The 16,988-nt window shown below is 31.4% G+C and overlaps 2 protein-coding genes across 3 annotated transcripts; one reads left to right on the top strand and one right to left on the bottom strand.

Moving 5' to 3' along the window:
* Positions 1 to 522: 522 nt before the first annotated feature.
* Positions 523 to 12,353, bottom strand: LOC117210432. Its single transcript, XM_033453443.1, has 6 exons — positions 12,076 to 12,353; positions 3,032 to 5,068; positions 2,444 to 2,791; positions 1,850 to 2,083; positions 835 to 1,320; positions 523 to 685 (listed from the first exon to the last, which is right to left on the bottom strand). The coding sequence occupies exons 1-6, from the start codon at positions 12,115 to 12,117 to the stop codon at positions 665 to 667; spliced, it is 3,168 nt and encodes a 1,055-aa protein (XP_033309334.1). The 5' UTR covers positions 12,118 to 12,353; the 3' UTR covers positions 523 to 664.
* A 997-nt stretch (positions 12,354 to 13,350) lies between these two features.
* Positions 13,351 to 14,701, top strand: LOC117210454 (cell wall integrity and stress response component 3-like). Of its 2 annotated transcripts, XM_033453487.1 has the most exons (2): positions 13,351 to 14,070; positions 14,119 to 14,701. In XM_033453487.1, the coding sequence occupies exons 1-2, from the start codon at positions 13,447 to 13,449 to the stop codon at positions 14,383 to 14,385; spliced, it is 891 nt and encodes a 296-aa protein (XP_033309378.1). In that variant the 5' UTR covers positions 13,351 to 13,446; the 3' UTR covers positions 14,386 to 14,701. The 2 variants fall into 2 exon arrangements, with proteins under 2 accessions (XP_033309378.1, XP_033309377.1); XM_033453486.1 differs by having other exon boundaries at positions 13,351 to 14,696.
* The last annotated feature ends 2,287 nt before the right edge of the window (positions 14,702 to 16,988 follow it).

The following is a 16,988-nucleotide window of genomic DNA, read 5'->3' as shown; positions in this document are numbered from 1 at the left end:
TTTTACACATTTCACGCGTACATATACGTTGTGCGCTCTGTGTTCTACTCTTTAATGTCGTGAAGGCAAACTTCAAATTCAGAATTGAAAGAGATTTTTAACAACATCAGAGTAATGATTAACGTTATTATGATCTAATTTATTCGACAGTCTATAGCAACCTGTAACTGTTGAATTTTCCACTATTTTACAAAAATAATTATGGATTTTTGTGGATACAATCTTGTCAGTACGTACTTACAATTAATTTAATCCTATTTATCAAACTTATAGTATGTTTACTTTTACGTATTTACAGAGTAATTACACGATCAAATAACAGTTACGTCGATGAAATTGTATTTTTATAGCGATCCTTCGTATATAGCAAAAAGGGGAAATTCGAAAGCCTCATTTCGCAACGCTCGTAACACGTTACTTTTTACAGACGTATCTGCTTATGTTACAAATAATCATCTTATTGTTTCTATATAATAATACGTATGAGTCTACACTGGCCGTAATAAAGTTCAGGTTGTACACTTAAAAAGCTAAAACAATTTTATTCGTGTCCTGTTACACGCAAATCAAGTAATAGAAAGTCTTTAAGATTAAAACGACCGAACAGTTAACTATTCACAATTAAAAATTGTGCTTTTCAGCCTATTTAAGAGATTCTTGCTTGTCATCGTTTAGCTCGTGACACCTGTAAACAATATCATTGTTATTGCCTATAAATTATCTATAAATAACGAGAGAGAAAGAAAGAGAGAGAGTTAACAAATAGCAATATTTCTACAATTTCCAAGGATAATAATTGACAGAATATGTTCAATATTTTCAATAATTTATCACCTTCGAGTGTCCAGAATAAAGTATCGGTCCATCCACGATATCTTCTGCTGCTTCTTCGTCATTTTCGTTCAAATTCAAAGAAGCAAACTCTTCGTGTTCCATAATTCCCCATAAAGGAATGTTTTCCTTCCCGGTGGATGCAACAGCAAGATTATTTACCGCTTGCGGAAGCACTTGATAGGCTTTTTCGATCGCTTCGAAGTCACTGAAATTATTCTTGCTGTTGCTTATGTCACTGACGGTCGATTCACTTGTTCGCTCCGGTTGTTCTGTCTCGCCTTGCTCCTTACGATTTTCCATGTCATTTTTCGAGGGTATTTGTGATATCGGTTGTGGCGTTACCACGTAAACTCGTTCTTTATTAATAGATGATATCGATACAGAGTCTGATTTCCACGTTGACTTTTCTTCTATCGTGGGCTTATCTACGCTGTGCAAGTCGTTAATTGTCACTTTCGGTTTATCTATTCGTAGCACCTTTACGGCCTGGAAATCAATATTCAAAACAATCAATACGAATAATATTATTTTGCTATTAATATTGTAATTTACTGTTAATATCAGTTAATATCGTTGTATGATGTCACCTATAAGTTAGACGATAATAAAATAACGATTTACCGATTATTATATGTAGATACATAGAATTATTATTACTAGTACTGTATTATTATTATTAACGTAGTAGTATTAGTAAAAATCACTAATGTGCTAAAAAGTACTAATGTGTTTTTGCTATTAATATTGTAATTTACTGTTTATATCAGTTAATATCGTTGTATGATGTCACCTGTAAGTTAGACGATAATAAAATAACGATTTACCGATTATTATATGTAGATACGTAGAATTATTATTACTAGTACTGTATTATTATTAACGTAGTAGTATTAGTAAAAATTACTAATGTGCTAATTGATATCACCAAACAATACTACTAATAGATTAGATAATGATCTAGTGATCGTAACAAATAGGTAAAATGTAGAGTGCACATCGAATCGCATCAAATTACCGATTGGGTCTCCTCGATACGATTACTCGCAGAGCCTTCATGTTCTATCTCGTTGAAACTGAAGCCAGCCAAAGAATAAGTTTTCACAATTTCATTGTGATCTTTCGACTCGTTTGTACGATCGGCTGGTTCTGTTGTTGTTAAGTACTCCGTTGGAATTTTCTTCGATGGCGAGAGATAAGGGTGCAAGGAACTAGGTAAAATTGTACTAGACGTTGTAGGTCTTGAATATTCCTACGGGTGAAAATCTTATATTAGTTATTTTCCTCTGTATGCCTCCATAAAAAGCATATTCATTGTAGAAAGCATCAACATATCATCAGTATCATTTTTAATAATGCTGAATTTACCAATTAATGCAAATGATGCAAAATCAAAGAGGCAAGACTAATTTGATGGGAAAATTTTATAAAATCTTGATTACCACATGCGACGATTCTTTATTTTCCAAAAATAAGGAGAATAAAGAAAATTTTGACTTCAAGAGAAAGAAACAATATGATAATTATAAGTAATAAATAATAAGAAGTGTCGAGATATATCTCACTCATATTAATGATAATTAATTAATTAACTATATATCCATAAGCTCACTTGTATTGTCCAGTTATCGATATTCTTTTGCAACCTTCGCACATCGATGGAAGTGTTTGCTCTTGTTGTAGTGCTTTTTGAATCTTCTACAGTAGTTGAAGATGGTCTTATCGATTGCACGTTCGATTTCTTTGAGTTATTGACATTAAATTGTGATTGTAATTGATTAACTACTCGAATATCATTCCTAGATTCTTGTTGAAGATAATTATCAGCGTTCAATCCGGTTCGAGAAGGAACCTTTCTTGGCTGCGTACGTTCAAAATTAGTTTTGATACTCCAATCTCCGTAAGATTGTTGGAACGGAATCGGTGTATATTCCGACGTGTATGGTATAATAACTTGTACCTAAAACATTACGTTATTTTCATAAATTCGTGATCTTTGTCATCGATAATCGAATTTTCCTTTATTTTCATACAATTTATTAGTTACCGTGTAAATAAAGTCTCAATGAAAATTGCTGAATAGGTAAATAAATATCTTATGTTACTTGTAAATAATTAAAATTTCGAATTTTACATATTCCACCGTTATATTTAAGTTTCGTAAAATCCTAACTACATTTGTACGAATAATTTTGCTCACTTGTTTATTTCGCTTCATATTTTGTGGCTTTTGAAGCGTATCTCGCGTATCCTTCGTATCTATACTGTCTTGCTTTTCAGAATTCTTATTTCCTGACAAAGAATTATTCCATCGAGCAAGATGATTCAAGGAACCGTGATTCTTCGATGAATGATTTCTCAAGTTTGGTGTATTTATTAGCAAACTTGGCCACAAATATCCTGCTTGTCCGGACGGTGGAATATACGAAACGTCTTGTTGATTTGTATATTCTCTACTACCTGTTGACGTCTCCACGTGTTCATTAATATTACTATTTGAGAAATCCACGGTTGCGATTGTTGAAGGTCCAAAAACACTATTAATATTTTGAATATCCGGAAGAGAATACGACTCAGTCGACTTGACAGAATCGGATGAATCGTCAAAAAATACATTTTCGGTTTCTAAATTATAATCCGTAGTTGTCTTCGCTGTATTGTCGGATACATTATCGATATCGGTATAGCCAATAGTGGAAGTTGGCCATTGTATATCGATGCGACTTTCGTCTTTTTTCGTCAGATCTAGCAGCGGCGATTCCTCAAAATGTATCGGCCTCTCTTTCGACACGAAAGAACTCGCAAGAGACGGTTGCGTCGTTACATGAGAATCTTTAACGACACTGCCGCTAGGCGACAAATCGCCGGAATATTGATAATTCAAGCTATCGCTTTCTTGATTGTGAAAGGTGGAAGTTGCGAAGCTAGCCGAAGGTTTCAGATCCGGCGGTAAGTAATTGAAATCGCTGATAGGAGTTGGATTTGGATGAAAGAGTTCGTGGTATCCGTTACCACTTTGACTAGGAAATTCGTGATTTTCGAGATTCGACGATCCCGGAGACTGAGCATCGAGAATCGAACTATCAAATGATTCTTTGTGGTCTACAGGCACTTTGTTGATCTCGATCTCGTGGCTTTTAGATATGGCACTTACATGTCCTTGATTAATCTCTGTTCCAATGGATCTTTGATCGTCGTTACCATAAATATTATAACGCTCGTCCTTAACATCAGGGCTTTTGTGTACTTGATCAGTTAACGGTGTCACGGGCAAAGCTGGCGATTTGAAATGTTCCACATTTTCGATTGCAGGAGGATTTTGAAACGGCCGAGCAAAGGGTTCTGCTTTGTAAAGGGGAGGTATCGTGTCATGGTACAACAGTGGGTGCGGTAATGCGCTGTTGAAAGGTGTTTGTTCAACAGGTATTTGAGAAAGTTCTGGTATTCTGATCTCATGCGAAGCGGCGTATTGGACGTCGTGATTTCCTTGATTGCTAGGAGGAAGATAACCGTTTGAAAGTTGCGTAGGAAGCGGATACTTGTCCGAATGAAGTCCGCTATCTTGCATCGGAATCCAAGGAACCTTGTTACAAGGATTACAATGTTTCCCTTTATTCGCCGCTACGTAACTACCGCGATTGTCTTTCGCAGTTGGGAAAGCGCGTTGCATACCGTGAAAGATCGTTGGAGGGTTGTACAATTGTAAGGATGGGCGAGCAGGAAGATTAAAAGATGCATCCGGATGTCCACTAGAAGGAGCTGCCACAGGTGGACCGGTATGTTGAACAGGAGGAAATGGACCGATAGAAGAGTGCAAAGATGGATCAATTTGAGGTCCAAGTGGAGGATGAAGAGACGGTCCAGGTTGCAAAGCAGGATGCAAATTATATGGTGGAGGGCCGTAAGATTGAGTTAGTGGTGAATAAAGAGGTGGTGGTTCGAGGTGTGATGTCTTTAGAGGAGTAGAAGTTGAAGAGACATAATTAAAAGGGTTCAACCAGCTCATCAATTGTGTAAAGTATCCTGGAGATTCCGCTGCTGAAGGATTTGCTACTCTTCCAGACCTCACCGGATAAGGTTTCGGTATTGGAGGTGGGACTAAATATTCATTTAATCCGGCCCTTCTACTGCGCCGAATAATATTTGGACCATTATCGAAGGATGGTTCACTTGGATCATTTTTCAAGCATGATGACGTACTGCATGCAAAAACGAGCAGTGATAGCGTTAACGTAACCTAAAAGCATATAAGTTGTTAATTGGATTAAAGATGAACACCGAACTTAAACCGTTTTTATTATTATATTTATATATTTTACATACAGATAGTTTCTAGTACGAAACTATACGCGATATAGATAATTTCATGTTTTAGAATATTCGATAAATACGTTGGATTTATCGAAACAATTTGATACGTTTCGTGAGAAATAAGATATACTTTATTCAATGATAGTTAAAATAAATACATCGCATTCCTAACAGCAGATGAAAATTCATGAACGAATACGCTTAGAAAAGCTCGTGCACTTCTCACAATGGTCAATAACCATGGAAAATAAACACAGGGTAAACTAAAGTGGGTCACTTCCTGAGGAACGTTCATTACCGCTCTGAATTATGCCAGAACTATGTAGTTTCACTTGGATTAGACAATTACACTAATTTTTCGTATTCTCCTACTTGTATTAATAATTATATATATAAATATTCTTCTTCTATTGTCTCATACGTAATTAATTATGTCCATTATTGTTTCGATGAGACAGAAACATTTGAAAAAATAATCAAACTTTACCATAATCTCCGGCAGAAGGTAAAACTCATGGACGTAGGTGATAAGAAAACTTTCTAATATGAAGATCTTTGTTTAATTTAATCTAGAAATAAGATCTTTGATAGAAATTCAATGAATTTTGTAAAAGTTGCAACAAGGAATCAAGCAGAGACATCTCTGCATCATGATAAAGTGTAAGGAACAATTAGTAGCCTTCATCTTCGTTACTGTGTTTGTAAGTTCTAATATTCAACTAAATTATCGAAAACAAAGGGTGAGGAGTGAAAGGGGAGCAAGGATAGCATAAAATCGAGCGCAGAACAGATTTGAGCGGCCAGCTATTGCTTACGAGTTTCTCACGAGACGTAAATTCAATGGTGTTCCCGTGGAATTCCACGTGCTATTTTACGTTTACCGTGAAATACGCGGACGTGTGAGAGAGAACGAGAGTACTCGCGGATCACCGTACTTACAGCGAGAACCGGAACTGCATAAGAAAGTGAACAAATGAAAAAAAAGGATGGAAGAGATCCCTCATATCACTTTTAAACCTATTAACATGAAACTCGGTGTGCTTTATATTCTTAGCAGCGGATAAGAAGTAGTTGCTCAAGCGAAAGTAGCAAACAATATCATTTTGTATTATCGCTTTGAGACAAGTGCCAGTAGGCAGAGTTACTTGACCTGTTATTACGTTTTCAAATTAATTTAAAATAGATAATATGTATAGTAACGTTCTAATTGCATAGTGAACTTCAAGCCAGCTATAAACAAGCCATTCTATCGTTATAACGATATATAAAACAATAATATGTATCGAAAAGGGAACCCTTAACAAAACCATGAAACATTTTTTAGTAATAAAGTTAGTAATAAAATCTCTGAAGTCACAATTGTATTTTATAAACTTTAAATTACGTATTGTACAAATATATTTAATTCTAATTTCGATAATTTTACGCGTTGAAAATTATTTCATAGCTAATTTTGAATTGCATTTAAAATCAGAACTTAACATTTATCTGCACGTGTAAGGAAGTAAATTAGTATTTTATAAAGTTATAACATTCTAAACGTGTATTCTAGAAATTACAATATATACAGATAGAATAAGTTTTATAGAGAAAATAAATAATTGCAATGCAGAAGTTACAAGGAAATAATTATAATTGTAGCTGTTGTTTGTTTATTTGTATCATTAAATGTATAGAAATATTTGTATTATTGTCGATGTGCTATCACTTAAATATTAACGCGTTTTTGCATTTTCATAGAATTGACACGCTTTTCACTTCGAAGCATTTCAAGGCGAAAATTGTATTTTCCCACTTTTTATTTTACATAAAGTACGTTCGCGTTAAATTTATTATTTAAAGCACATTCGTCGAGAAGGAAGGGAATATTATAGTAAAAGAAAGTCTTCAATTATTATTCAGCTAATACAATTTGACTAATAAAGATTTCATTAAAATGAAATGAATGAACGAAGGTCATTAAAATTACATTGTCGTCTAATTTTGGCTATCGAAAAGTAGTATACATATAATCGGTTGTGTTTGATCGTGAGATAAACTATTCTTCATTGAAGAATAGGTAGTTCACACACTGTAATAGTCGAAGTATATAAGAGACACTTGTGTAGCAGGGGTAATGTAGGTAAGTGGGCTGTGGGTATTACGAGAGTCGACCTATAGTGAGAAGATGTAATATGTGGTTGCATGTAATCAGTATAATGCGTATTTAACAAAGTGTTGGTGTGCTCGTGTGAGCAACACGTGTGCTAGAATAAATGCCGGCGCTAATCGAGACTAACCAATGCCAATAACGAGTGTGCAATTTTCTTCTGGCTGTCTATCTCAAATCGAAATAATATCAGAAAGCTTTCATTCTGCTTGTTGAGAATAATTTCTGTTGTCCTTAAATCTTCTAATCGTAGGGAGGATAATTGTACAGTAACAAACAAATGTATGTCTGTCTGTGTATTTCTTCGTTGTTATAGTTCTTCATTGATATTTTAAGGAAGTTAATATATCGATGAATAGGATTTTCTAACATTAAGACATTTAGTTTTTAGAAAAATATAATAAAAAGCAATTAATACTGCAAGTTTTTCAGTCCTATTAATTTTAGTTATAATAATCGTTATAATAATTATAATAATAATATTTTCAGGAAGTTAATATATCGATGAATAGGATCTTCTAATATTAAGACATTTAGTTTTTGGAAAAATATAATAAAAAGCAATTAATATTGCAAGTTTTTCAGTCCTATTAATTTTAGTTATAATAATCGTTATAATAATTATAATAATAATATTTTCAGGAAGTTAATATATCGATGAATAGGATCTTCTAATATTAAGACATTTAGTTTTTGGAAAAATATAATAAAAAGCAATTAATATTGCAAGTTTTTCAGTCCTATTAATTTTAGTTATAATAATCGTTATAATAATTATAATAATAATATTTTCAGGAAGTTAATATATCGATGAATAGGATCTTCTAGTATTAAGACATTTAGTTTTTGGAAAAATATAATAAAAAGCAATTAATATTGCTAGTTTTTCAGTTCTATTAATTTTAGTTATAATAATCGATCGTACGTATAATTAAATGAACTTAAATGTTTCAGAATTATAATTAAATGAAAATAGAAATATATAGGTCAATTGAAATCGAGATGAATGTTTGCGATATTGATACAAAGAAAGTAAAATTTATTTTAATAGCGAGCAAAATTTGGTCATTTTATATTTCGTCGTGTGTATTTTATGTAAATGTAGGATTTAATTACTCTACACGCCATCTTATGTATATAATATAATGCATTAAAGAAAGAAATTCTAATCGTTTTTGTGATGTAACTATAGTAAGAAATAAACTTTCAAACAGGAAGGCTCCATTCCTTGAGAACTTGATGGGAAGAGATAAAGTGAAAATCTTGAAGTCTTATTCCTCGCGACGAACAAGCTCTAACGGTTTTAACGAAGTAGTTTACATAGGAAGGACAGTTGTGGAAATACCTTGATAATGAGAGGTGTAATTATCATGTGCATTAGATTTTTTAAACGAATGTCAGGAAACATTAGATATAAAATATATTTAATATCTTCCTTAATTTTGTGAAATAAATTCTATTTAGTTCAGCAGCGTGAACATTATAATATAATGATAAAAAAAGATGAGTAAATATAGAATATATAATATAAAATATATAATAAATAAATATAAAAATTAACTTTCTGAACTTTTCTTGTTTTTTCAATCTAAACAAGACTACCCATAAATTTTGCTTTTTCTATGTTTTTGTCAAAGCAGAGATCTTTCTCTTAAATGTTAGATACTCAATACTATGATTAGAATGTTAGAACGTTACATACATACATCCCATACTATTACGACTATTCTTCCATAATTAGTTTCTATAATTTTATAAGTTTACATGAATGAGGATAATCAGCTTGTAATTTATAAAGTGCACTTGTAGAACTCTACTTATTTTATCATCGATCTTGTTACTGTCATAAAAAACAAGAAGATCTATCGACACTGATAATTTGATACTCCAGTCTTATCAAACTTCGCTAATAACATTAGTTGTGAGAGTATCTTGTTGTTGAAAATGTTATAGAAAAGAAAAAATTGGTAAGGTTAAATGCTACATAAATCATGTGACATCTATATAATGTACAAATATTTATCAGAAGACGAAAGTTTTTATGAGTCACGTCAATGTTTAATAAGGCCATAAAGCTTATTCAAAGATGATTGGTATTGACACTGATAAGAGGAAGAAACGTGCAAACGGAAAGCGACAGATTTAGGTCGTAGACGAAAGAGTTTCGCTCCTACGTTGGCACTATGCCAAACGACAAGGATCACTCGAAAGCGTCGAGCATATGTTTCCCTCACATCGTTCACGACGTCTTTGTTGGATCGTGAACGATTGGCGATTCACGACGTATACAAATCAGACCTAACTTTCAGAAGCTTTTGTAACCGGACATGTCTACAGGTTAATTTCTTGTTTCTTGAAAATCTGCCAAAAAGTTTGTTAGTGATTCAAATTGTCAGTAGTCAGAGGTTTAGCATTCGAATGCTACACTATAAGAATTCATGGGAGGTATTACCAAAAAATAACACATGTAGTTGCTAATAATAAATAAACATTTGCTACTTGTTTCTTTTTTTAACTATTAAAGGTATACATATTTGTAATTATACTAACATGCATTGTTTATAGAAATTATCCTATTAAAAAAATTGTTTAAAAATTGTTCTATTACGAAATGTATCTATCGATAACGTTTGGAGAATTTTTTCTAAAAATTTGAGAACATTATAAAGCATTTATTTTTTTTATCTTTCCTTAGTATCTTTGCTTTTATTTTTATTCCAATTAACATCTTATTTCTATTTTGATTTTATTGAATTTTTGAGGTAACGAGAATTCCTGCTTCTGAAATAATAATATAATAAAAATAGGTGACGTTAATGTTATTGAAAGTGGTTTCGTCATAAATGTAAGAAATTTTCTTATAATCTTGAAATCGATATACTCGGATACTAAGCTAGTTCTAAATTTCTTTACGAACACTTGTGAGTGATAGATTATTACAAATAAGTTCAACTCCTATTTCATAAAATAAAGGAAATGTATACTCGTATTATCTTACTTGAAAATTCACAATCTCAGCTAATTGAAAATTCGCAAAGCGAAAGTAGACTAGTCGTAGGTATATTTCTTAAAATAGTAGTTAAATTTGGTCATGTCGCTGGAGCGTCGTTTTACCAGACTTTGAATTGGTGATTTTTAACTTTCGCCTTGTACGCGTTGCATGATAAATCAAGCACATGATCCTCTACAGAATTCTATGTACAAGGATATAGACACTATACGATGTTTCGTTCCAATAAACATTATATTTTTAACATGTTTTGTAATATATAACATAATAATTTAAAAGAAATTATGTTTAGAGTAAAACAAATTTAATTTCATTATATTTTTGAAAGGTGCTATTATTTATGTCATGGAATATTTGTAGAAATTCTTCTTTAAAAAGTTGAAGAAGAAAAAATTGGAGAAGGAAAATAAAAGTATACTTTCTGATAAGAAATAAATTATTTTAATTAATAACACTGTTCTATTTTCCCACCTTTTTGCTTTTTGTATTAAGTTATAAACAAAAAAAAAAGATTTAGAAAAACTCTTATTGAAAACAAAATCAATGCAACGTAATTAATATTTATTATATATTATATTCGCTAATAAGACATTAAAATGTATCTATATGATATAAATAAATTTATTGTAAAAAATAGTAATTTATCTCTGTCAGTATAGCTTTCGCCTCATAAAATCTATGGTTAAAAAGTCGAACATCTACTCTCACAAGTACAATGCAAAATCAATGAAATACATATGTATAGAGTTTCTAACCATTAATTTGTAACTAAGAGTATATCCTTACAAACAAAAGTTTCAATTAAACAAACACTTATTTCATACTAAATAATTAATTGATGCTGTTATAAAATAGATTAATTTATAAATGTAAAATTGAAGAAACGTAAAAAGGTATAGGAAAAATTTGGAGGATATTTCTAACGGTTAACAGCTATTTGCATATTCATCTTTTGAAATTAAATTTTAAACATCGTAGAATAATTAATTACAAAAGTAAATTTTTATCGACAAAACTGTAAGTAGGTAAAGTCAAATAAAATAGTAATTAATATTTTATACGACTTCTAAACACGCATTTCATTTTATTCTTGTGCCTAAAGCAATAGGTATGTACTTAGATCGATGCTGTAATCAACATTTCGACAATAAAACAGAAAAGAAATAGTTTCATTGTTAGTACATTTTTGTAGACGAATTATGGAAAAACTTTGTGAAAAGTTCTGTGAAAAGAACTATGAAAAAGCTTTGTTGGAGTTTTATGAAAAAAACTATGGGAAAGCTTAATTAACAAGCTTTACTGATGCTAACACTAGCTTGAAACTGTCAGATTTGTTTCATACAAATTAACCTACTCCCTCTCTATTCTTTTTAAACTTTCACAGTGTATAGGTGTGTACATATATGGCAAGCTATAATTTTAATAATATAAATTGTATAATTTTCCTTACATTATTACACATACATTACATAGAAATTGTTAAATATAAATGTAAAATTCAATACAGAGTAAATAAAGTAATATAATATTTGTATAATATGTACAATGTGTAATATAAGATTAAAGAAATAAATTTCTAAAGTCAATTTTTCCTACTTATCCTGTGTCAAGGTACGGAAAAAGTTTGCTCGATATGAGATACATTGTTTAATCAATGGACTATTGTTACATGTTTAATATAGTAAGTTTTAATAATTAAAATCACTATGTCAGGAAATATAACTCTGTTATTTAATAAACTTTCGTAATGTTTTAAAATGTTATTTATACTCACTCGAAGCAGATTCATGTTTCGCATACTGTTATGTAGGTCCATTTCGTCAGGAACATATCACAAGAAACAAGGTGAAACTTTTTAATTCAATGGTCACACATTTTGATTCGATAAAAAAGAATTTATTGAAATCACTGCAAATACTGTTTGAAGATTACAACGAAGAACGAGATGCAAACTCGATATATTATTTTTGGTAACACATAATCAGAAAGTGCACGATGCGAAAGAGTTACTGAACTTCCTCACGGCAAGATCAAGATTGAAGAGCAAGGACGTCAAATAGACAAATAAAACTTCGAAGAGTAAGGAGATTGGAGAACGAAGAAAAAACAGGAAGAAAGGTGCACGCTTCAGTAAGGTCAAAGAGAGAGTCCATTGGCGCGTCTTCCATGTAAGTCGCTTATATACATTTGCTCCTTCTTTCCTTCCTCTTCTCTTTCTTTCTTTCTCCATTCCTTCATCCTTTCTCTTACTCTCGAAGAATCGAACTCCTTTTCTACCTACCAATCTCTCTCCTACAATGTATACCTCTACGAAAGTTTTCTCACCTGCGAACCCCCTGTTGGAGAACGATCTAACTTCGAGGGAAACTTGCGTATCTGTTGGGGTTGTTCGAAACAAATGTTACAAACTGTACAACTGGTGAACCGATTAACTATAATATACTCTATTTACCGAGTAACCTATTTCAAATAAAAATACATTCTTTACAATATCTAATACTGTGTTTACTCACTATACTTGCTTATTGTTATATAATATTTTATTATACATATTTATTCTTGTTAATCGATTAAGTAATCAGGATCGTTTCATTAAACTCAAATAAACAATCTTTTGCGTTTTACAAATTACCCAACAAAGCTTGCATAGGTATCTTCTATTTCAGACAAACGAATTTTCATCAGTTGGACAGATTAATGATATTTCAATATTATATTTAAGAAACAGTTTGATTTTAACAAATTTAGCTAATTTACTACCGAACAAAATGTTTAAAACGTATATCATGTGAAATAAAAAATTTAATCTCTTCTACTTCCTACGCTATTTTTTGGTTGTTTTTCATAAATTCTTTCAGAAGAAAATAGCTCTAGGAAGACTAAATGTTAATAGTAGGTTCATATGTCGTACACAAGGAAGCAATAATAGTCCGCATATCTCTTTTACTCATAAACCAAGTATCATAAGATATTTATTTTCAGCTCGTATTTTCTCAGAATTTAACAGATATTCGTAATACGCGATAATAAAACAATAAATTCAACGATGATAATATATTCGCTGCAGTGATGAAACTAAGAAACATATTCTCTTTGATTTTCGGCAAATGAGCATCGTTTTCTGTAAACCAGTAAAATACGCAAAATGAACGTATTCCTCGTTGCGTTTGAAATTCTTTTCATCTTTAATTCGATTCCCATTGGGACGCTTCAAATAATTCCATCTAAGCGAACATGTGTAATGCAAGGAACATTTGAAATCGTGGATGGAACGTGTGCTAATTATTATATATGTGTTTTTAACGGAGTTGAATTCGTGTCATACGATATGTCGTGCGCACCTACGATGCTATTTGATCCCTCGCTAAAATATTGCACATCTTCTACGAATTATGTCTGCAAGCAAATTGCACCATTGACGTCAACTTCCACGTCAAGTTCCACGTCAAGTTCGACACCAAGTTCCACGTCAAGTTTGACACCAAGTTCCACGTCAAGTTTGACACCAAGTTCCACGTCAAGTTCCACGTCAAGTTCGACACCAAGTTCCACGTCAAGTTTGACACCAAGTTCCACGTCAAGTTCCACGTCAAGTTCGACACCAAGTACGATGCCAAGTACGACGCCCAGTACAACGCCAAGTACAACGCCAAGTACAACGCCAAGTACAACGCCCAGTACGACGCCCAGTACAACACCAAGTACAACGCCCAGTACGACACCAAGTACGACACCAAGTACGACACCAAGTACGACACCAAGTACGACGCCCAGTACGACGCCCAGTACAACACCAAGTACAACGCCTAGTACGACACCAAGTACGACACCAAGTACGACGCCAAGTACGACACCAAGTACGACGCCAAGTACGACGCCAAGTACGACTCCAAGTCCTAAATGCGTTACAAGTGGTAGATTTCCAAAAATAGATGATTGTCACCAATATTATTTCTGTTACGTGAATGGTGCAACGATCATCAGATATGATCTTAAGTGCCCAAACGGTTTACAATTTAACAGTGTAACGCAAAAATGTGTATTACCTTGTCCAGATAGTAAGGCATGTCCACCTTGTATATAATCTAAATAAATTTTCTTGAAATAGATTATAAATCTCTTAAAGATATTTTCAATATATTGTTCGACTATGTTCTCATTAAAATTACATCATAGATAATAAAACTATCGTATGTATATGTGAGATTAAATATTGTGAAATAAAAAATTTTCTGAAATGTAAAAACGTACTGAATAATTCACCATGATACTCGTTTGAACATGTATCTAAGTTTTAGATGAGAATAATATAAAGTTTTGACATAGATACGATATAGATACAAGAATGTTATATATCATGAGATATTCAATATGTATATATGTACATTATATTTTACTTATCTTATTTCAAAAAGAATTCTAATTACTTCATCTACTAATCCAAATAGAAGATATAGAATATCGCTTATAACGTACTATGGAACTACAGTTCCATGATGGTGATTCTATGTGTAAAAAATGAGTCAGTAATGTAGAATACAATCTTTTTGTACAAACAAACGAATTACGTCCGATGAATAGAGTAAACGACCAACGAAAAAGAAAAACAAGAAAATGTATGAAAAGAGCAAACAGATAACCAAAGTCTTATTTCTGCGAACAAATATATCGATCAACTGCATCGATCTTTACAAATGTATTAAAAGTAATGCTTAAAATTAACGATACAACTTAAAGCTGGGACTTAAAATTCAGAGTTAAAACTAAGGTTTAAAACTACAACTTAAAACGAAAAACAAACAATGAGTCCTTCGTTGACCTCCACCGTCTAACACAGTTGCTTAGTATTAATTTAATCGAAATCTTAGAACTAGAACCTATTTAAAAGTAAAACTAAACTAGAGATAATAATAGATACTAATCTGAGGTATTTATGGACCGTTGGAATATTATTAGACTTATACCATATATTATATTCAAGAATATTAAAATGTACGGATGGTGCAATAAATACGTCCATATAAATCTAAAGTACATTAGATCGCAGTCCTGTCGGCAGCCTTTCGTATCAAAAGATTTAACTTGAAGCAAAATTTAAAAAAAATGAAATTATAACAGTCTGTTAAAAATAATAATAAAGAAATTTTTAACTTTTCGTTCTAAGTTAAACAATGTATCTTTGTACAAAAAGCATGCATACATCATAAATTAATTCTACTTATCAATAAAATATCTATTCTACGTTATGCGTTTCGTTTGTTTTAATTTAATGCATAATTGGCAGAAGAAACTGGATAAATTGTGTAAAAGATTCTTAAACATGCTTGTATTATATTTGATACAGGAGTAATTGATATTATGTTAGCAGGAACAGAATATGGAAATCTTTTTGATAATAAAGGAGTACTGAGTATTGAAGTTTATTAATAATAAACGTTTAATAATAAATAAAATTAATAATAAGTTTATTAATATTCCCATGTGGGAAATTATTATGGACACCAAATCACGTTATATTTGACTCTTAAATAATTTCATTAAATATGTTTTCAAAACCAGAGTACCACAAATTATGACAAGAAATTTAAGTTCATTAAGACAGAAATAAAATTTAAAAATGACTCTGTTAGTCTTATGCACGATGATAGAGGTATCTTTCAAATATTTGTCAATAAAAATGTTATTAATTGTCGTTAGAAAATTATTGAATCGTGCATGAGTAGAAGTCGTGGAAGTTTAACTCGTATATAAACTTAAATAATCATGTTTACCAAAAGAACCAAACCATGTAACTTACCAATCATAGCATGCATAATTGGATGACGAAATTTCATTGCCTTTGTTTTCATTGCCATGTCATTTGCTTCCTCAAATCCATGAACAGTATTTGATTTTATGGCTTTGTTCGGATATGAAGTGTTAAACTCTATCCATAGGTATATGTTATTAATACTTCGCGTTGTAACCGATTGTATTTGAAATAGATAAGTGAATAGCTAAATGAAAATTGAAGTACTACATTAAAACTTAAAATATGATATTAAATGTAAATAAGATACCGTTTGAGAGATTTCAAGGATTTAGTTAATATCAGATAAAAAGAAATAAATTAATTTAATTATTACGAATTGATGATGTAACTGTTCTAAATTTACTGTAGAATTGTTATAAATTAATAACATAATTATTATAAATCGATGGTATATTGTTATAAATTAACAGCAGAATTGTTTTATAAATGGTATATTTTCTTCCAAACCGCAGTGTACACGGTTTCATGTCTGTATGAGTTGCGTGCGAGTTCAACACTTATATACTTGTATACTTATATATACTTGTTATGACACACATACGAAGTGACTTAACCTTGTCAAGATTAGTCGAAAGTTAACGATTTTTCCAATGTAACACAATCAGATCTAAATGTCATAACATAATAATTAAACTGTTAATAAGTAAGTTAAAGCGCTAGTTTATGGCAAAAATAATTGTATTATAGTGGTTAAACATGAAATTGACCAAAGGGAAAAGAATTTATATAATATCTCAGTTTGTAACAATAACAGATTTTTCGAAACTCTTTTACAAGATTTTTAATTTTTACAACCAAGCATAATATTTTAATTAATTATTAAATATATAAATATCATGTTTTCACACACACACAACTCTGTTCTACTGTCTAAT

The sequence above is a fragment of the Bombus bifarius genome, unplaced genomic scaffold, assembly GCF_011952205.1.
Source record: "Bombus bifarius isolate JDL3187 unplaced genomic scaffold, Bbif_JDL3187 scf7180000008203, whole genome shotgun sequence".
Classification (NCBI taxonomy): Eukaryota; Metazoa; Arthropoda; class Insecta; order Hymenoptera; family Apidae; genus Bombus; species Bombus bifarius.
This window is presented reverse-complemented; position numbering and strand designations above follow the sequence as displayed.